Raw genomic sequence first — 23,313 nt, 5'->3', positions numbered from 1 at the left:
AATATATAAAATGAAAATGAAAATAAAAAACTTAGTGAATACATATTCGTTTATACATAAATAAAAAAAAATCCCTATTTCTTCACAGCTTGGGGGATAGAAAGAGAGAACAAACGAAAGACTGAAGGAATTTGGGCTTCAGCCCTTAGACCTTTATTATTCCCGATATTCATAAATGACCTCCCTGATAAACTGTCTCTGAGATAGGCATATTTGCTGAGGACACCATGCTCTATAACAGGCATGAAGGGAAAATGAATGAGCACATATCCAAGACAATGGCGGAAAGCCTAGAGGAAGATCTCCAGTCTGTAGGGAAATAGGGACAAAAATGGATGGTAACATTCAATGCTTTCAAGTGCTGCCAAGACTAAGCTTCTTTCCTTTAATAATTACAAGAAACTTTCTCAAGCACCAATAGCTATGGCTAATGATATATTAATTATGGCTAATGATATATTACATGAAAGTACTTTGTTCAAACACCTCGGCTTAATGTTCACATGGGATATCAGTTGGAACAGATACAGTGAAGGCATTGCCAGGGTTGCTACGAGGAAGCTGGGCTCTCTAGGCCGTGCTAGAAAGTTACTTACACCTGAGAGTATCCTGTACCCATACAAGGCCACCATTCACTGAATTCGATGAAGTATTGTTGCGACATTGGACTGGTGCATCTGTTACTAATCTCTCACTCCTGGAGAGGGTCCAGAAGAGAGTCGTCAACCAAATAGGTCCTGAACTGTCAGCTAGACTTCAGCCTCTGTCCCATCGATAAAATGTTGCATCCCTCTGCCTGTTTTACAAGTATTTTAATGGTAGGTGCTCCAACGAACTACAAGCCCTTGTATATACCCCCTCGACATAAATACCCCTGACAAAGCTGACAAGCAGCAAAATCCCACCCCTACATAGTAGAGATCCCCAGATGCCAGAAACCCTTCTTTGTCGTACCCAACTAGATGCGAAGGTAACAATAGCTAATGTTAGTTTTCATTTTCTGCAGACCGCGTGCAGTAAACTCTATTTTAAAATAACACCTTATTTTCATCGACACATTTAAAACTCTTTTATCGTTTGAACATTTTGCTAATAACGTTTTCATCTTATAAATATTGTTTTCATATATTTTTTAGAAACCATAAAAATGTTAATTAATAAATTTATTTATTCTAAGCTTTCAGAATTTCAAAGTAAAATATTTTCTGCTTCATTTTACTTGTATTATACGTAATTATGTCATTATATGTCTGATTTTCTAACATATTTTTAACAGAACGTTAAGTTGATACACCTGAAGAAAGTCATTGATGTTGAAATTTTAGCATTAAAAATAACTAGATTTGTTTATTAAAAAAAATAACATTGTTATTGGTTTTCAAAATTCTAGAAAAAAATGTTAGATGAAACCAAAAATTTATACATTGTTTTAATGTTTTGCTTTCGTTTTCCTTTAAAGCACTTCGAGGATTGGAGAAGAAAATGCAAATGCTGTTCATCCATCATACAATGAATATTGAATGCCCCGATTATTTGGGACCAAAACTCAAGCCGGTCAGTTTTCACCTTTTCATCTTTTACCCCATTTTTTAAACTCGCTTTTTTGTTTTAATTATGAAACTATTTTTTTATTATATTATTTTATATTTCAAATTCTAGAAGTAATATCTGGCTTGCCCAAATGACAAATTTATTAAATACTGAACAATCCTCCACTCCATAAGTAAGAGTAATGTCCGTTCATTTTGTGTATACACACATATGTATCCGTTCCGTCATACAACAGTTAATGAAATTCTGCATGACAAATAAGAGAAAGTCAGATAAGTCATCTTTGTCTTCACTCTGTTTACATAAGAGACTTTTGTTAAAAAGTTTACTTCCAGTTTTCTATACCGATTTTTTTTATTGTTATTAATTACTTATTACATATTGGTATTACTTTTTACTATTCTATTACTTATTAGCCTGGGTGCCCGGTGTTGCCCGGATGTTTGAAGGTGTGTGTTGAGCAAAAAACACAAAAAAACAAAGTGGTAGTAGGAAGACAGGTTCAGACCCGTACCACAAAGGAGGAAAAGAATGGGGAAAAATCATGCTGTTATGACCACTGCCAAACCGGAAGTGACGTAGGTTTAAATTAAGACTAGACAATCGAAAAGAGGGGATGACTTTCGAAAATAGCGGTGAAAAAAGTAGAAAAGTGCCCAGTTGAGGGTGAATAAATTAATGTTTTTAGCCAATTTTTCAGTGTTTGTCGTCTGAAGGGTCGAGCTTCAAAACAATACTGATCTTGTGAAAATCTGTCGCCTCTGTCGAAAGTTTTATGCAGACATGCAAACATACATACATTTATATATTGGTAGCTCAAATTTTCGACCCAAACCGATTAAAAACTTGCCCTATCTCTGAATATCCTTTATGTAAAATTTCAAATGTTTAGACCAGAAATTGTCTGAGTAATTTGGTAGAGACTGCAGAGGTCAAATTTTTTTAAAACTTGGACCCCAATTATAATCCCTTAACATTTATTGTTTTGGGCTCAAATCAAGTTATTAAGTTAGATCCATGTCCAAGGAACTTATCTCTAAAATTTCAATTGTTTATACCCAAAATTAGCGGAGGAGTTTGGTAGAGTTCTCAAAAGTCAAATCGTTGAACTTTGACCCCTTAACAGCCAAATTTCTGGCCAAAAACGGATTACAAAGATTTTCCCAAATCTCAGTAGCCTGTATATCAAATTTCAAGTCCATAGACTGAAAATTGACAGAGTTATTGTATAGGTAAATGTACACAGACAGACAGACAGACACTTTCACTTTTATAGATATATAGATCACTATTACTCATTACTTATTAATATAACTTATTACTAATTACTATTACTTATAACTTCTTACTATTTCTTATTACCATCACTTATTGCTTATTTTTGTTACTATTACTAATTACTATAACTTATTACTTTTTTCTAAATATTCCTTATTTCCATTATTTTTACCTATTACTTATTACTTTTTGCTTTTACTTATTAATATTACTTTTTACATATATTACTTATTTCTATAATTTTTTTTTTTTTTTTTTACATAAACGTCACCACTTATCAAGGCCGATAGGCCATTCAAAGATAAGGGTTAAAGAGTGTAGAGTAGTCAAAAGGACAATATAGTAATCGATAGTAATGGAAGTTCGGTAAATTTGTTAACTTAAGTGGAACGGCTCATCAGAAATTTGTTCACGTTGGACTTGAAGACAACCATATTATAGAAAGCTGGAAAGCAGGAAAACGGAAGACAATTCCACAGGCGTGCAGTTCTAAGAAAGAAGCTTTGATCATGGAATCTATGTTTAGGTCTAGGTACAGATAAAGAGTGGGGAAAATTATTGATAATGTTTTCAGCTAGTCTAGTGTTTCTTGTGAAAGTTTGGCGAGGGGGGACCATAGATTGAAGCTCAGTTGAACACTTTCCATGAAAATAACGATAAAGCAGAGACAAACTCGCAACATCTCTTCTGTGAGACAGAGGTTGCAGCAAAGAGAAAAGGACATCTCCCACCAGGCCACGAAGTCTATTTTGAACCCTATCAAGGCAGGACAAGTCTTTTCTAGCAGCTCCTGCCCATATGTGGCAACAGTACTCCATCCTAATTAATTTATTACTTATTATTATTACTTACTAATTATTACTTATTACTTTTTACTATAACTTATTTCATGTACTAATCGCTTTTTAGTTGCGTGCAAGCGACTTTATAAGTCACTCTGTCGGTCGGTCGGTCAGTCTGTTGGTCTGTCCGTAACACTTTTGTGCTTGGCCTTTTTGGTTAAGATCAAAAGTCTGTTGTTAATACATGCTGTTCTTAGCTTTTTAAGCTTTACTTGGCCTTCCTCTGTGGCCCGGGCGACAAGATCACAGTGTAGTACCTGTTCTGGCAGATACTGCAAGCAAAGACCATATGTGGGGGCAATCCAACATATAAGACTTTGGTCAATGTAGGGGCAACCCTTCATACCAATTGTCACTATCCAGCTCCCCTATTCCCCGGGGAGTTGGTCCCCATTTCCCATTCACTCCTCACATTAAAAATCGGCCTTGTGCCTAATTTGCTCGGTGGCAGAGCAAATAAATACCCTTTCCTTGGCCTTTTGACCAAGATCAAAGTGTAGTATCTGTTCCGGCAGATGCTGCACTTAAGATAATTTGTACCAGTCAATGGAGGGGAAACCCTCTATACTGGGACAATTATTATTTTTGGTAACCAGAGTGCCCCCTTTTTGCCTACTTTTAGGGGAGCTGGTTTTTACCTCACATTAAAAACGGCCTTGTGCTTAATTTGCTCAGTGGGGGAGCAAATAAATACCATCTGTTCTTAATACATGCTGTACTTATTGTGATATAAAGTGGGGGATCACTTTTCTATATTAATTTAATGTAAAATGATCATCCACTTTACAACCAGTCAATCTCAAAGCCATTCAAGTCATTCTCCAGATCATTAAAGTTGTTTTTGAAGAATTCCAGTTATTTTTTAAGCATTCAAGTCATTCTTAAGTTCATTCAATTCATCCTTAAGTTCATTAAAGTCATTCTAAGTCATTTACTTTTTATTTATTTAAGTCATTTCAGGCCATTTTTCGGTCATTTTAGTTAATCTTTAAGAATTTCATGTCAATCCTACATTCACGCATTCATTCATTACACGAGAGCACGTAACTAATGGCTATCAGCCTTGTTACTATTACTAATTACTTATTACTAGGGTTGTGACAGCAGAATATTCTTTTCATTGTTTTAACTCTTGAGTATATATCTGTTAATATCTTATATGTTTTTATATAGATGGGTGTGGTTCTCGGTTGATTAACTGTGTCAGATATATACTCGAGATTCAAAAGAATAAAAAGAATATTCTGTTGTCACAGCCCTACTTATTACGTTTACTTATTACTTAATATTATTACTTACTAGCGGGGGGTACCCGGTGTTGCCCGAGTGTTTGGAGGTGTGTATGTAGGAGGGGGGGGGCGTTAATATTATAAAAAAAAACACAATGTTATAAAAAATTGGAAAAACCAAAACAAAGCAAAACCGCGAACAAATGTAAAAAACAAAAAGGAAAAAAAGGTGTAAAAGAGGAAAAAAAAGATTTAGGTAGAAAGACAGGTTCGAATTCCGAAGCATCGAGTCTAAGGCGGAACAAAAATGCCTGGCACGTTACCTCTACGCCAAAGAGACACACAATTGAGAACAGATAAAATTAACCCTTTCAAAACACTTGCAGGTGGTTGAAACTAATGTCAACGTTTTCTAAGTCAAACATGACGTCATTGTCGTGGTAGCCGAGTTTAGGGTGAAGGAACACCCACACACACACATTTTAGCTTTTATATTTATAGATGCCCCCACCCTGGTTTAGCTAATATATGGCGCGTAAAATTGAAAGGAATAAAAAACAAAACGAATTTGAAAGAATACCAAAGGAAAAAAAAGGAAAAAAAAAGAAAAAAAAAACAAAGTTACCGCGTAAAAGGCAAATAATTTTATTTAAATCTAATTGTTTTGTTTTGTTTTTTTAAATGGAAAGACAAAATTTAAAAAAATAAAACTTACCGTGTATAATAGAAAATATGTTTATTAGATTTTATTTTTGTCGCTGTTAACCAATTTGAATGTCGTCTGATTCCAATATCGATAGCGTAGTAGTAATTGTGCTAATGAAACTCTCAGAAATGCAAGAAATAAATAAGTTACTAGTCTGAAAATAGGAAGCCAGCTCTCCCCCTGGTATCACGTATGAAATCAGTGAAAACATAATAGAAGTATAAGGACAGTAAATAAAATATTAAAGCGACTAATCGGTGCAAGATTTGAAGAACGCTGGCAGCTGACTGTTAAAGTTTCTTGTAAAAACTGGAATCCAAAGTTAGTTCGCTTCATTTAAGTAATCCTTCGAATCCAACCCCCCCCCCTCCTACAAAAAGAGAAAAAATATAAAGAGAGGAAGAAGAAAAGGGGAAAAAAGAAGAAATTTATAAAATGGCACAAGTAACCCACAGAATAACTGGAATGTAAAGTCGCGTTTCACCCGACGGAAAAATGCCAATCCATATTTTTTAAGCAACTAAGAACTCAAACCGGTGTTCCTCGTATATTCCCCTGTGGACGTATCTGCAATGGTGTTAAGTGTTCGCAGGCGGAGTATGAATCGAATAGAGAGAAAAGATTTAACAACTTCTATTGATTCTAATCGATTGTGGCAGTGAACTCTCACCGGAAAAAATATAGAAATGTACGAATATCAAGGAAATGTAAGGGTAGTAGGCCTATAGCACACCTCAGATCCTGTGCTGAAATGCAGGGACATTACATTTGCATTGTACAGTACATCAATACACTATGACTGACTGGGATAGCTTCCGTTCATTTATATCAGATCTACCTCTGCATTCCATGTTTAAAAAGGATGTGTCCTCTATAGTATCAGACCTGACTGAATGGTTAATTGTAGGTATAGACCATTTCATATCCTCAAAAAAGTTCCAGCAAAAACCTAACAGCCAGCCATGGTTCTCTCCAGAATGTGCTGCTGCCATTGCGCACAGAAATCACTTTTTCCATTGCTTCCAACATAGTAGATGTATTGAGACTAAAGCCATTTCCAGGACTGCCAGCAAAGTAAGTAATAAAGAACGCAAGAGAGTTGTATGCTCAGTCCGTCAAGTCCAAAGTAGCTGAGAAGCGGCTCGGTTCCCACCAGTTTTGGCAAATAGCAAACAGAATCCTGAACAGAAGCGTGTGCTCTATCCCAATTATCATCAATGGATATGAGGTAATCTCGTCAGCATCAGACAAAGCCAAACTCTTTGCCAAGAACTTTGGCAGCTAATTCTACCCTTTGCAACCAAGGCTGCCAACCCCCAACATTTCCTCCTGTATCAGAAAACACACTATGCAACATACAAATATCTGTACGTGATGTTGCCAAGCTAATCAAAAACCTTGATTCCAGTAAAGCAACCGGCCCTGACAGTATTCCAATTATAGTACTCAAAAAACTTCAACCTGAACTAGCGCCCATACTTACAAAACTGTTTAAATGTTGTCTTAAGGAGATTTGCTTCCCATCACCATGGAAAATCTCATCAGTATGCCCTGTATTAAGAATTCATGTGATCGCTCCTCTCCCTCTCAGTACAGGCTAATAAGTCTCCTGTGCGTCATGAGTAAGTTGCTGGAATCTGTGTTAAATACAGAAGTAATCAACCATCTCAGCAAAAATAACCTTCTTAGTGACACACAATATGGTTTCCGTTCTGCTAGATCTACAGCAGATGTGCTTACAGTTATATTTCCTAGGATTAGGAAATCTCTCGATGGAGGCAACCTTTCTAGGGTAATTGCTCTTAACATATCGAAGGTTTACTTCACAGTATCTCAAGCTATGGTATAGCTGGAAATGTCTTCTCAATTATTAAATCATTTCTCTCTAGTAGATCCATAAGAGTAGTAGTTGATGGGCAAAAATCAGAAGCTCACAGTATTAATGCGGGAGTCCCTCAGGAGTTCATCCTGGGCTCAACTCTCTTCCTGATTTACATTAATGATCTTCCAAATCACATCCTTACATCATTCATAGACATTTATGCTGATGTGACTACCATCTATGGTAGCACATCTAAAACTAAATGACCAAGTTCTCTCCAATTCTCTCTCCTCTGATCTTGAGCACGTGGTACAGTGGGGAAAGGAGTGGCTGGTTACTTTTAATGCATCTAAAACCAAGCTTTTATCTTTACATCATCAATGCTCTGATCCCCATCTGGCATCAATCGAAATGAATGGGTCACGTCTTGGGGAGGCCTCATGTTTTGACAAGCTTCTGGGCTTGACCTTTATTCCTGATCTGAAATGGAACACATACATCAAATCTGTTGCCAAGGCTGCTGGAAAAATGGTGGGATCCTTCTATTGATCCAGTAGATATCTCACTGCTGATGCAATTCTCTATCTATATAAGAGCCAAGTACGTCCAAGGATGGAGTACTGTTGCCACATCTGGGCAGGAGCTGCTAGAAAGGACTTGTCCTGCCTTGATAGATTTCAAAATAGACTTCGTAGCCTCATAGGAGATGTCCTTTTCTCTTCCCTGCAACCTCTATCTCACAGAAGAGATGTTGCGAGTTTGTCTCTGCTTTATCGTTATTTTCATGGCAAATGCTCGACTGAGCTTCAATCCATGGTCCCCCCTCGCTAAACTTTCACAAGAAACACTTGTCTAGCTGAAAACACTATCAATAATTCCCCCCACTCTTTATCTGTGCCTAAACTTAAATGTAGATTCCATGAACAAAGCTTCTTTCTTAGAACTGCACGCCTGTGAAAATGTCTTCCGTTTTCCTGCTTTCCAGCTGTCTAAAATCTGATTGTCTTCAAGTCCATCGTAAACAAGTTCTTGATGAGCCGTTCCACTTAAGTTAACAAATTTACCACATTTCCATTACTAACGATTACTATATTGTCCAATTGACTACTGTACACTCTTAACCCTTATCCTCGAGTGGTCTTTGGGCCTTGATAAGTGGTGATGCCTATGTAAAAAAAAAAAAAAAAAAAACAGACAGGAGTTATGGTGACAAAAGCTATCGAACCTTGTGTCCCTTAATGGGAACTAAATTCCTGTAGTCATCTATACGTTACCAAATATAAATGTAAACGCCATTTAAAAAAGTGACTGTTTTAATTAAGCTGTAAAAGTAAACATTATAAACAGAACGGTTCATTTAAATAACAAACAATGGTGAATCTTATTGTATTTAAATTCTGAGAATGAATTTTCAAATCCTTCAACTGAAAAAATCCTTGAACTTGGTAATTTTGTGTTCCTAGAGAATATATCTTCCCAAAGGGATTTATTATCTTTTGCCTGTTGTTTGAATAACTTCAAACCTTCTTGTTGCCGCTCAAATTGTTGGTGTCGTTGCAAAGTTATTTGCAGAATTTTATTTAATTTCAGAATTTCTTCGATTTTGACATTCACAAGAAGAAAACAAAATTCTGCACGTTCTATAAACACTAAACTTTTAAATGCAAACAAAAGGAGGAGGGGGGGGAGTAATTTCTTCTTTTCTGTAAGCATTGCAAAAGTTTTTTCCTTGTTAATAAGTGTTAAAAAATGAGGAAAAAATTACTTGTATCCTGTAAATAACAAAAATCTATTCTTTATTAGTTTTTTGTTTTGTTTTGTTTTTGTTTTAACTTATGAAATAATTGTAAATCACCATTGCTACTGATATGTCTATGTTTAAAGTAAGTCCTCTTGACTACTATAATCGAGTAATACGATCAAGTAAGTCGCCTTAATGAATGGATGTCGGCAGTAAAACTGTTTTTTAAGTTAAAAACAAACATTCTTTAATCGCTGACAACTTTTCAAGGAAATAACACAAGAATAATTTGAAAATAAATAAAATATCCACATAATTTCTAGTGTTAAAAGGTGCATGTTAGTAGAATAATTTTAACTCAAAAGCAATTTTTTTTAACGTCAAGGATGTGAGTTCCATTACAAAAACGTTGATTTAATTTGAATACAATAAAATACACATCAAGTGCGTTTGAAAGCCAAATAAATAATATTGTATTGTGATAAAAGATAAAAGTAAAAATATTTAAAAAAAACAAATATTTTACTTACAAATAAATTACAACGCAATATTTAAAAAAAATATTTTACTTGTTTGAAATTTATAATTTATTAAATTATAAATTTATTTTATAATTTATTAAATTATAAATTTCAAACAAGTAAAATATTTTTTTTTAAATATTGCGTTGTAATTTGGCTTTCAAGCGCACCTATGTATATCTTATTTTATTCATTTTTTTTTTTAATTTCTCAAAGCTCTGTAGCCTTTCATATATCTTAAGTCTTTAAGGTCTGGCATGAAGGGCTAATAAAAAATAAATCCAATGGTATTTCTGGATGAATACTAAATATGATCATATCATTCCTTGACAAGAGAAAAATCCAGGTTGATCTCGATAGCCAACATGATATTAATGCAAGTGTACCCCAGGAGTTGATTATTAGACTTTTATTATTCCTGATATGCATAAATGAAATTGTGCCTGAGATGGGTATATTTGTTGATTACACTATACTCTATAATAAACTCAAGGGGAAAACAAATGGGACCATAAATGGTTGGTAACAGTTAAATGCTACAAAGATTAAGCTTCTATCCTTTACAAACTACAAAAAAGAACTTTTCAACCACCGAATTTCATTTTCATTCTTTAAATTCTATGGCCTAAAATTCACAGGCAGCATGAATTTGAACAAATGCATTGAGGACACTACCAAGGCTGCTGCAAAGAAAGTGGGCTCCTATGATAAAAAATTATTCGCACCAGAGAACATCCTATATCTTTACAAAGCCACAATTTACTCATGTATAGAATGTTTTAGCCACATCTTGGCTGGTGCACTTACCACTAGTCACTCATTTTTAGACAGAGTTCAAAAAACAGTCTCAAATCTACTAGGTTCCGTACTGTCAGCCAAATTCTAACTTTCTGTTACAATGTTACATTCCTGTGATTGTTTTACAAGTACTTTGATGGAATGTAATCTGATGAACTCCTAGCACTTGCATAATAATCACTAAGACAACTGCAGAGTGATTGTTAGTCGTGGAAATTGGGTAGAATTTAATTATTTAAGGGGACGGCTCAACAAAAACTTGTTTACATTGAACTTGAAGATGACCATGTTGTAGTCAGCTGGAAAGCAAACCAGTAGAACAGGCAAGCATTTCTAGGAAAAAAGCTTTGTTCATGGAATTTGCGTTTAGATTTAAGCATAGATACAGCATTGAGGAAATTGTCGATAGTGGTTTTAGCTATATAAATGCTTTTTGTGAAAGTTTGGCAGAGGCACCATAGAGTGAAGCCCAAATGAGCACTTGCTATGAAAATAACAATAAAGCAGAAACATGCTCGCAACATCTCTTTTGCTGTGTCTTTTTGGCTTAATTAGAAGTGTAGTGAGAGGGGAACCTATCAATATTTTCTCCCCTAAAAAAAGGTTTACTTGAACTTATATTAAGTTCAACACTTAGTATTTTATTAATGTATTTATACTGTGTTATTTTTAACCACAGTTCCAAAGTACTTTTCTCATCCAAATTAATGCAAAATTGCTAGTCTGCTCCCCATGTTAATACTATAAAATACGATAATGTAATTTTGCAAGGGAGACTTGCATTTTTTTAAACTTTAGAATCAAGCATAACTTTAAGTACGATACTTAATATCTTAATTCTATATCTGCCAGGATCGATATTGTCTATATTTATAGCTGTAATATAGGGACCTCTACAGCTTTCTGTAAAACGTCAGCATTTTACACAATAATAGCAACGTCATCATTTCATCATCATTTACTATTGTCTATGTCAATTTCTATGGGTGTCCATTGGTGCTATTATGGTTAATGGAAGTAACATTTATTTTTTGCTATCGGATTTTCATATTTACGTAGTAAAACAAATAGATTTTCATCAACGAACGCCACAAACGAGAGATAATAAAATAAAATTAATTTTAACAGCTTCTGTCGACACTTATGTATCTAAAGATAATGTTGCTTACAGGCCTCCATACTTTTTTGGAAAAAGGCACAAAAAATAAAGATCACTCTCTACAATTTAAATAATCAAATCAAAACAAATTTTTTAGGCTGATTTTGCATTTGCGATTTTATTATTGCAAGTGTCGTATATTAAAATATATGAATATATTTTTTTATTGTTGGAAATCTGTTATAAAAAAATCTTTGTTTAAACTTCATATTGTGTAATATTTGAATTTAATATCATTTAAAGCTTTTTAAAAATAATAATTTTTTTAGAAGTCTGTTTTTTTTCATTGTAATTCAAATAATTATTACCGAGAAACAAAAATTATCAAGAAAAAGTGTTTTTTTTTAAACATACTATTGATTTTATGTGACACTTTAAGGTAAGTGAAATAAATAACGGGATTTTATAAATATATAAAAATAACTATTTTATAATTATTTGATCTTTTTGAAACTTTTATGGACCTACATTTATTTTGTTTAGTTTTCGTAACATGAAATATGGGGGGGGGGATAGAACTACATAGGAACGTTGTTCTAAAGCGTCGATAATGTAAACAAATTTTTGTCTTGCATTTTCATTATTTTTGTATGCTGTAAAAAACTTTTTTAAAAATATTAGCAGTTTATTTGAAGCTTTTTCTTTTAAATGGTAAAAAACTAGGATGATGATATTAAATTACAGTTACATCGTGTTACATATAGGGGGGAGGTAAAACTGTGGCGCAAGTTGGAAGTACCTACTGTAATAATATCAAATCCAATATGAATATTCATTATTATTATTTTTTTTTACGTTATACCAACATAGAACATAAATCGGTTCATACTATTACCTAAAACTATATTACTAGATGCTCTTTATATTCTTCTCTTTTGTGGACTCAAGGATACACAGTTCCTGCTTTTATTTTGAATTTTATTTGAACATTTTTTTCTATTCTTATACTATTAATCTAGTAACAATGTTTAATGCCTAAGTTCGTCTTTAAAATTAATGTTACTAAAAAATTATTTTAACTTTATTTTAGTTTATTTTAATATTCCATTCTATCTACTCGCTTGAAATTCCATTTTTCTCAGATTTCTGTCTCACGTGTCGTCTTGTTTAAGTTAGAAATATATGTATAGATACAATAGAGAAATTGGAAAATGAGTTTGTATGCTTTAAAATATAAATACAGCAATCGAAAATTATACCATTCTAATAAAATACAAGAAGGAAAGTATTAAAACTATCGGCTGACTGTTCCTAGCACACATTTGGCTCTTAAAGCAAACCTTCTCTCCCTCTTACTGCTTTGAAATAGATGGTAATCTTTGCGGCCTAATTCATTCCACATGGAGACGCTGGACTTTTAGCTAGACCAACATAGGTCGCTCGAAGGACACCAAGTGCATCTGTCTATCTGTGTTGTGTGTAACCTCTATATGTAAATCTGATCCCACCATTTCTTTTGTTTCATTGCTTTGTATTTTCTTACATATCCAAGCACTTATTAATAATATTCTATTCATTTATTTTAAAACAAGTTGATTACTAAAACAGGTTCTCTTGCCATAATTAAGATATACGATTTCTTCTTAATGTTAGAGAAGAATCTATCTCTAATGCTAGGCTTATTTATTTAGAATTAGAGCACAACTCTAAAATAAGATACTCAATATTTTCATCCATGCGGGGGCGCAGAAATACCTTATGTAGAAACCAGGCATGACGGTGTGATGGACCTGTAAGTCTTGTCAGGTCATCCATTTAGGTGAAGGAAAACTTTGATATTAAAACTGGGTAGGGAGTCCTCGTAAGTCATGGTCGACAACCTTCTTAGAGCTGGTGATTCAGAAACTGGGCAAATTGGGTTTGCTTGCATGCCACTTGTGCTCACTTGGCTGGTTGGAGCCGGTCTGGCCTAAGAGGTTGAGGGTACCTGATTGAGAGTTTGTCTGGCTGTTGTTTCAGACTGATAGAAAAGAAGCCCTAACTCTTTGGTAGTGCTTATAGTGGCTGCTCTATCATCAGTTGTATAATATCAGGATAGTTGTAGTGCCATATCGCGCATGGAAAGGGACCCTGCTGCTATCTTTCATGAGGCCAGAACTTTCTAGGCAGGACTTGATCACTGTGTGTGTATATTTGGCATCAAAACTGACCCACTTTGCTCAACACTCTTCCCCTAACCCGAAATTAAACAAAAACATAAAATGAACACCCAAACCAATGGTCATAGTCAAATCAAATAACCACCTAAACAAAACCAATTCACCTCCTCCTTTGAGGCTCATTTTCACAAATATCCGTGGACTAAGAAGTAATCTAGATGATGTAGAATCTTACCTCTTAGTAATTTCCCGGATATCTTAGCATTAATTGAAACAAACTTACTCCTCAATCCCATATAACTACTTTAACATGATAGCATATCTTTCTCTCTGCTGAAAGAACTCGAATAGATATATGCACGGGCTTGGAGTCTATATTTGTAGCACCCTCCCTTTAACTAGAGTATAATGTCTTCAATGGGATGACCAGGCTTTTATGTGCTTTTGACTAGCCTTCCTCACTGTGTTAGTTATTTATATTTTCTCTACCATTCTCCTTCAAATCAGGATTGTAGCCTAATCAATCATATGTGTATATATATATGTGTGTATATATATATATATATATATATATATATATATATATATATATATATATATATATATATATATATATATATATAGCTTCTCTATAGCCCATTCCCTCACACAGGCAGTCATCTTCCCAACCCACCTATCACCTTCGCTTTTAGATCTATTCCTCACCACAGTACCCGAGGATTGTGTGACTAATACCCACAGTCCACTTGGAAACGCAGATCACCTAGTGGTAAAAGTTGACATCACACTTAAATACCAACCCGAAGTTGGGGAGCCATTGCTCAAAGCAACAAGATACTACAAAAGGACTGACTGGGAAGCCATTAGAGAACACATCATAGATGCCCATGGACTGATATTTTCTCCTTTCCTGCTGAGCAGTGTGCCAATTTGAAAGTATTATAGCAAGTCCCACTCACCCCGATGGTTCACTACAGATTGTGCAGCTGCCATTGCAGAAAGACAGCATGCATTCCACCGGTTTGTACGTCATAAGTCAAATACAAATAGGCAAAAATTCGTAGATGCTAGAAATCATTGTAAGAGTGAAATAGTGACAGTCAAAAGAAAGCATGCTGAAATAATCAGGGAATGCATAGAATTGCAAAAGCTAGGAACTCGAAATTTCTGGAAAATCTATAATAGTTTAGTGAATAAAGAGCAATCAATAATTCATCAACTATCCAACAATCAGAAGGGTGCATGCACAGCAACCAAAAAGGCAGAATTGCTTGCCCAGCGAATCACCTCCACCTCCACCTTAGAGTCAACAAACAACTCGCTCCCAAGTTTCCCTATGTGGAATAAAGCCACACTAGAATCAGTAAAAATCACCCCTTCTCATGTTTGCAATATCATAAAAAAACTTAGACACCCCTAAGGCGTGTGGGCTTGATCTCTGCTATACTAATTAAGAAATGCTCAGCTGAGCTAGCCCCCATACTTTCTAAGCTCTACAATAAATGCCTTGCTGAATCTTGTTTCTTTAAAAGCTGGAAGATTTTCTCTGTGGTACCAGTATACAAGAATTCTAGTGAAAGGACTAACTCTCTCAATTATCACCCTATTAGTCTCCTCGCCCTCTTAGCTAAAATCTTTCAAACTTCAATTAATTACACACTAGTCCACCACTAATTTAAAAATATCAAAATAAATATATAATATAAAAATTTCAAAATTAATATAACAATGTAAGCATTAAAATAAATATGACAATGTAAAAATATCAAAATAAATATAATAATGTAAAAATAGCACAATAAATATAATAATGTAAAAATAGCACAATAAATATAATAATGTAAAAATATCAAAATAAATATAATAATGTAATATAACATGATCCGTTTTAGAGCAACCATTATATAACAACAATATCAAAATAAAATATAATAATGTAAAAATATCAAAATATAATGTAAAAGTATCAAAATTAATATCACAATGTAAAAATATGAAAATAAATATAATGTAAAAATATCAAAATAAATATTACAATGTAAAACTATAGTAAATACAATGATGTAAAAGTATCAAAACAAATATAACAATGTAAAAATATCCAAATAAATACAATGTAAAAGTATCTAAATAAATATAACAATGTAAAAATTTCAATATGATTATTACAATGTAAATATATCAAAATAAATATAACAATGTAAACATATTAAAATTCATATAACAATTTAAAAGTATCTAAAAAATATAATAAATGTATCAAAATAAATATAATGTAAAAATATCAAAATAAATATAATGTAAAAATATCAAAATAAATATAAAAGTGTCAAAATAAACTATGGACAGTCAAATTAGTCTGTTTTGCTTAGTCATTTTTTCCAACTACAAACAATAGTTTTCTCGATCAAAATATATATCTAAATAAATGATGTTGAGCATAATCTAAATGACATTCTAATACTTTAGTTCCGAAATATATTTATGTTATAAATTCCAAACAAGTTAATTTAATTTGGATTAATTTGTTAATTTCCTAATCTCATGTTGTGAGTTTCAAGCGCACTTCAAGCATATTTTATTTTATCAAAATTAAATCAACTTTTCTATATGGAACTTACACCCTTGACGTAATATGAATAAGTTATTGTTGTCTGAGTCGTTTGTTGAGTATGAAAGAAAGAAATAAGGTGGAGAAAAGAAAGAAAAGGAGACAAGTTAAAGCTTGCTAATGTGGGAGACGAGTAGTGGGTCTGCTATGCAAGAAGAGGTGGAGATCTTGACAGGTGCTGGATGAGAGAAAAAAAAGCATGTGTGAGACAATTGATATCAAGTTTGTTCCACGTGAGTAACTAGGGCAAAAAAAAAAGGGTTAAGTTATTGTTTTTTATCTGTGACTGTCACGACAAATAGAAAAAATTCTTTTGATAAAATGTTACGTGGGAGGAGAGGGTGTTTGTTTATATTGTGTCAATGTTCACTTTACAGCACATTAGCTCGTTTGAGGGATTTATATTCTCTTTGCATCTCTTGACTGTGTCCTGAGTGGTTTATGTCTTAATGTCAGCAAACCCCGGAACAAAAACTCTCTCATGCATAAAAACAGACGCAAGTCTCATTTCTCTGGACAATTGGATCTTTATTCTGTTCCACCATCGAAATCATGTCCCTATTCTCTGCTCATTCTTAGAAGGAGGGTAGGAATTTTGCTATCAGTTTAACTGCCATTCATTCCTATCTCTCATCGCCTCCATGAGAAGTCTTTCATCTTCTCAGAATCGCTACAGCCTGCGATTAACTGTAGACTTTTGAAGTAACTAGAAAACGCATGTACGTCGCTATTTATCTAAAGGTGTATGTATGGGGTGGTAACTCACATTAACCGGCTTGCATTCAAAATGCACTACAAAATGCCTTACAATTATTGCTAGATTGCAGGTGTCAATGAAAATCAATGAGTTTTATCTATGTCACTGTTTATCTTTTTTGACCTCTTTGCACTAAAGTTGACACAAGCAAGCTGGGCTCAGACCAGTACTGCATTTCTATGCATTTTTGCTATTGTGGGTCATGTCCAGATCTGCAACGGTCTCCATCCATCGCTCCTTATGGGCTGCAGATAGAGAGGCCAACAGTTTGTTGCCCAGCTCAGTGGTAAGTTCTTCGAATGGATCTCTGTTATATGCTTGTACATAATTTTCATAGATGGTCTTACTTGTCTCATCCAAGCCAGTTATGTATTCCTTGGATGTTCTTCTTGGCAATGTGCCACACAAGAGCTTGGAAGTCTTCATATCCTGATGCTACAAGTGGTACATCATTAATTGTATTCTCTAAGTTGTCCGTGAAACCCTCCCAGTTAGCCCTCTGATAGTTGAATCTGGCCATAGGTTTAGTAGGCACAGGTTCAACTACTGGTTGCATCTCAACAATGATGGGTCGGTGTTGGGATTTTGGGATCGGTTGGCCAGTGGACTTGCTGAAGTTTTGTTGATGCCTTGCTGATGAAAATGCGAGGTCGGGGTTATAGCCTTTTCGCCATCGAGCGCTTAAGAAGAATGGTTTATCCTTAGGCCTATTGAGAATGGCAAGGTTTTGGTGTAGGGCCCATTCTTCAACAAAATCTCCGCCCTGGTTGTTCTTAACATAGCCCCACATCATGTTGTGGCTGTTGAAGTCGCCAATTATGATATTGGCATTATTGTCAATTTGGATGTTGTCAGGCCAACTGAATGGTACAGGTGGTGGCTTGTAGACGGAGGTGATGGTTACGTGAATTGTTTTTACCGGCAAAATTTCGATACCCCTTGAGGTAAAGTCAGTACATCCTTTGAGTATTGATTTGTCACGAATATAAACAGCACTTCCGTGCACAACACTTTGATGAGAGATAGCGAGGTGCATTCCAGGTATTTTTGGTGGGTTGTCCAATTTATGGGTCTCCTGGATGCAGAGGACATCTGCTTTCATAATAGCATAAATGCATGGAAAACAATAAAGAAGCTAAACAGCGATAAAAAAACGGACACTACAGCAGCAGCAGTCTCACCAAATCAAGTTGCTCACCAACTACTTATAAATGGGAAACCACTGCACAGAGAACGAGGTTACGTTAAACAGATGAAAGAGAAGATGGGTGAAGTCCACAAAGAGTCTGATGACATTTTCCCCCCATTTACTGAGGAGGAATTGAAGACTGGAATTAAACATCTCAAGTCTAGAAAGGCATCAGGACTCGATGGATGATCCAGAATTTTGGGCCAAGATCTCGTGAATGGATCCTATCACTGTTCAACTCCTGTGCTGCTGGATACAACATTCCCAAGATCTGGCGACGGGCAAAAGTTATAGCTCTTCTTAAACCAGGGAAAGATCCCCAACTACCATCTAGCTATCACCCTATATCCTTGCTGTGTGTACTGTACAAGTTGTATGAACGCCTCATTCTGGCCAGGATATCACCAATAGTTGAAGACCAGCTTACGGACGACCAGTCTGGGTTCAGGGAGGGGCGTTCATGTGTTGGTCAGGTTCTGAACTTGACTCAGTACATAGAGAATGGGTATGAAAGAAAAAAAATCACAGGGGCTGTATTTATCGACCTCACAGCAGCCATTGACACCATCAACCACCGAGCACTTCTGCTGAAAGTTGGCCAGACCTTGAAGAACAGAAAAATGGTTTCCATTATAGAATCTCTTCTCCGGAATCGAAGATTCTTTGTCGAAATGGATGGTAGGCAGAGTCGGTGGAGGTCACAGAAGAATGGTCTGCCCCAGGGTTCTGTCTTAGCGCCGACTTTGTTTAACATCTATACAAATGACCTACCAGAATTTACAGACATCCGTAGATTCATTTATGCGGATGACACGTGTCTTTTGACACAAGACAAGAGCTTTGAAGCAATTGAGAAAAGAATCTCCAGTGCCTTAAAAACCCTAGCCTCCTACTATAAGAAATGGTTCCTCAATCCCAATCCTGGGAAAACAAAAGCTTGTAGTTTCCACCTTAACAACCACATAGCCAACAGGAAACTGAAGATCCAATGGGAAGGTAAGGAGCTAGTAAATGAACCATATCCAGGCAACCTTGGCATCACACTGGACCGAACTCTCTCCTTCAAGACACACATAGACAAGCTCCGAAAGAAGATCGCGCCTTGAATTAACTTAGTCAACATACTGGCTAACTCGAGTTGGGGAGCAGACCCACACACGCTAAGGACAACATCATTAGCCCTATGTTACTCCACGGCTGAATATGGCACTGCAGTATGGTCTCGCTCAGCCCATGCTCACCGCATTGACACAGATCTCCACAAAGCTTGCCGGATCATACCCGGAAACTTAAAAAGCACACCTCTACCAGCCCTATACCGATTAAGTGGCATACCACCACCTAAAGTCCGCCGGGATATAATTGCGAGAGTTGAGCGTACTAAACAACTCGAAGACCCCAGACACCCTCTCTATGGCTACTCGGAGGTGGCTAGACGACTTGCGTCCCGGCGAAGCTTTGCCACAGTGGAGGAACTACCAGACACTCCTACATCTTTTTACCGGCTGCAGATGTGGAGAGAGGTAGATCCTCAGTCTACAAATATAGCACTGCCAGAGCCCAGTGAAACCTTACCACCTGGCACACACCTGTCCCGTTCGGAGTGGGTCACTCAGAATAGGGCAAGGGCAAAAGTTGCAAAAACTGGCGACAACCTCCTCATGTGGGGTTACTCTACAACTGCTGAATGCCCCTGTGGTGCCCAAGTTCAGACCATCGAGCACATTTTAACATCTTGCCCACTGGGGCCCAACTGCACGGACGAAGACCTCAGTGTTGGTAATGAAACCGCACGCCGCTGGTTGAAGAGATGGAGCGACAAGATATAAATGAAAGTACTGCATTAACTGCGTTACTGACGCACAGCAAAAATCTATTGCAGAAAGCCGGGGTCAGTGGGCGGTCCGTCTCGGGTGGCACGTGCCAGGGGGCGGCATTTTGAGTGGGTAAAAAAGAATAGATAAAAATAAATGAAAGCTAACAAAAAAATCTAAAATTTTTTTGTCGAAAAGGTTGTAAAACATCGGGACTTTTAGAGATATCGGAATCAGAAAAATGTATCCCTATTTTATGAGTGGCGCACATCAGGGGCGGCAGTTTGAGAGCTTAAAAATAGAAAATAGAAAAAATAAATTAAAGCTAAGAAAAAATAAGAATTTTTTTGCCGAAAAGGTTGTAAAAAATCAGAACTTTTGGAGGTATCAGAATCGGAAAAATGTGTCCCTATTTTACGAGCGGCACATGTCAGGGGTGGCATTTTGAGAGGGTATAAATAAAAAGTAGAAAAAAATAAAATTTAACAAAAAATCTGAAATTTTATGCCGAAAAGGTTGTAAAAAATCTGAACTTTTGGAGATATCGGAATCGGAAAAATGTGTCCTAATTTATGATTCCAAAACCGACTGTTTAAAATTTTTAATTTAATTGTTTATTGTTGGTACTAATGATAAATATTTATTGTTTTTAAATTATCACTAAAACTAAAATGATAATGACATCAAAATACGATGTAAATTTATTTTATTTGTAAAACAAAGTTTTAAAAAAGTTACATAAATTCACTAGGTTTCAAAGAAACCAGTTGATTTACATGTTCCAAAAAATGTTTAAAAATTAAATAAACTTTTTTGTCAAGATAAATACTTTCAAACATCACTGATAATTAAATAACAGAACGGAAAATTAGCAACAGAAAATTACGTAATTTTAGAATTTTAGAAACATTAAGCAAGTATGGAATGAAAATCGACTGTAAACAGATTTTATGATAGTTATATCAGGGGATATAATTTTAAATAGAAACTAAGTGCTACACCTCAAATATTATTTATAAGGATTTCTATTCAATAGTTTAAATACTGCTGAATTTCTGTCAAGTTTCAAACAATTACAGAGCAATTGATTTTTTTCAAACTATTAAGAAAATTTTATAATCACGGACGCATTTATGATTAAACCGAAATTTATTATGATGAATTAATGGTAAAAGCATTTTAATTTTTTAATTTTTTTTATTAATATAATAACTGTAAAAGATAATACAAGAAAAATCTCCTTAGAAAAATCGACTTACTTGCTTTCAAACAAGAGTACTTAAAAAAAAAAAAGTATATTTCTGTGAGAGGCACTTGACTCCTACTTAAAACGTCTTTAAGAATGGTCTTAAACTCAATGTTTAAATTAAAATGAAAATATAAAAAGTGATTTTAATGTTTTTGATTCATTTGGAATTTTATCTGTTTTTGCTTTAATTAGCTGATGAGTTTTGTCCGGTGTCCTTTTTTCTGTTCCCCTAGGTGTATATATGTATATATACATATCTGTATACATGTATGTGTGTATGCATATATGCATATACTAGTGATGGGACGATTCCAAATTTTTTCTCGATTCCAATTCAATTACCAGTTCTGTCTTAAATTCCCAATCTGATCCGATTCCCGGTTTCGATTTTGATTCTTTTTAAATTTCTAAATATTTAATTACTGATTTGTTTTTGTCTTTTTTTTTTCGAATTACTATAAACCTTCTCATGTCTGCATATATTTTCGCAAACAAAAAATGCATTTAGTGTGTGTGGGGGGAGGGAAGATAGTTTTTTATGAGCTTCAGTTTCGAGAAAGGGTGCTTACAGCTGGCGCTAATAGCTTGGGTAAGGAAAATGTGCAGCAAGAACACAATATTAGAGACGGAATCCCCAAGGTGGTATTTCTATAGAGTTCAAAAGTTCAAGAGGTTCACAAAATGCTGTAATCTCTTCCTTTATCTTTTTCTATATCTTTGCCAACCTCACCAAGCTGACAATCATAATTATCATCAAGCAGATTTGATGGTGTAAGAAAGGCGCACTTACTTGCAAGAGTGTGAACTTGTTGAAATCTGCAAGATATTTCTTTAGTCAACCTGGCTATGACTGTCAGCATTTTCCGTCTAAACTCAGTATCAAACCCTAGTGCTGCATCAGTCAATTGTTCACCACCCTTTTGTTTCCTTTTGCGGATACAATGCTCCATGCTTATCCCCATTTCAGAGGAGAGTTTTTTTTTTGACTCGTCTATTGCAGTGTCCACCATCTTTTCTCTATTGTGAAGAAGACAACCTCTCAACACTGTCAGCCTGACAGAACTTTGTTGCAGATCCATCCTCTTTTCTTGAAGAAAGGGCATCATTGATTTCTGGGAGAATAGTTTTCAAAAGGCTTAGAAATAAAAGAAACGATAATACCGAGTTGAGAATTAAAGATTCATCTGATCTCCAGGTTGTATTTTTCCCTTCTTCTGTGAGCTGCTCCAGGGCAATGACGAGTTCCAATAATTTTTTTACCACAACATTTACAGCATTTGCTCGACTACTCCATCGAGGTTGCACAGTTCGCTTGATACTTAAACCTGTCAACTCAATCAAGACATCCCAACAATGTGTAGATGCAAAAAAGAATGAGAATAACCAGTCCAGTATGCCAGAAAATGTAACAGTGAATCGCTATAGAAGCGGCATGTACACAAGCCAGATTTAACCACCACTTATTTACATGTACGGCACCCAAACAAACATTTTTTATCATGCTAAAGAACTGTTCTCGTTGATAAAACTCAAAGTCGCCCACGACAACATGCAAACACACTGAAGTCTTTGCCCTTTTTTCTCTTTTAACCAGCTTCCTTTGTACTGACGGCTAATACCTATAAACACGTATAAACGGAATGAACTGTTCCCTTCTTCAACCAGCTGGCAATATATTAAGTCTATCTCTACACGAGAACACTTCAACCTACTAACCCGTTTCTCTCTTGTACGCATCTATTAACGCTACTAACGAAGATAAAAAATAAAGTTGTTTATTAAATGTTAAAATGAGACTTCTTTTCATCGTCTGGATTATTAACTAAAATTTATTAACTAAAAATTATTAACTAAAATTCATTAACTAAAATTTATTAACTAAATTATTCAAATTATTGAAAAGAAATTGTTGAATTAAAATTAAAAACCAGGGGAGTTGTAAACATT

At 35.1% G+C, this 23,313-nt stretch overlaps 1 protein-coding gene across 1 annotated transcript in view; it reads left to right on the top strand.

The window, feature by feature from the left end:
- Positions 1-23,313, top strand: part of LOC145249687 (FAST kinase domain-containing protein 5, mitochondrial-like) — a 184,977-nt gene that overhangs the window by 20,965 nt on the left and 140,699 nt on the right. The window contains exon 2 of the mRNA XM_080111485.1: positions 1,460-1,554. Within this exon, the coding sequence (XP_079967611.1) occupies positions 1,460-1,554 (95 nt within the window). The remainder of the gene's footprint in view (positions 1-1,459; positions 1,555-23,313) is intronic.

Source organism: Euprymna scolopes, chromosome 28 (assembly GCF_053919585.1).
Source record: "Euprymna scolopes isolate OS-2025 chromosome 28, ASM5391958v1, whole genome shotgun sequence".
In the NCBI taxonomy this organism is placed as follows: domain Eukaryota; kingdom Metazoa; phylum Mollusca; class Cephalopoda; order Sepiida; family Sepiolidae; genus Euprymna; species Euprymna scolopes.
Note: the sequence above shows the minus strand (reverse complement) of the source record. Positions and strands in the feature narration are given on the sequence as shown.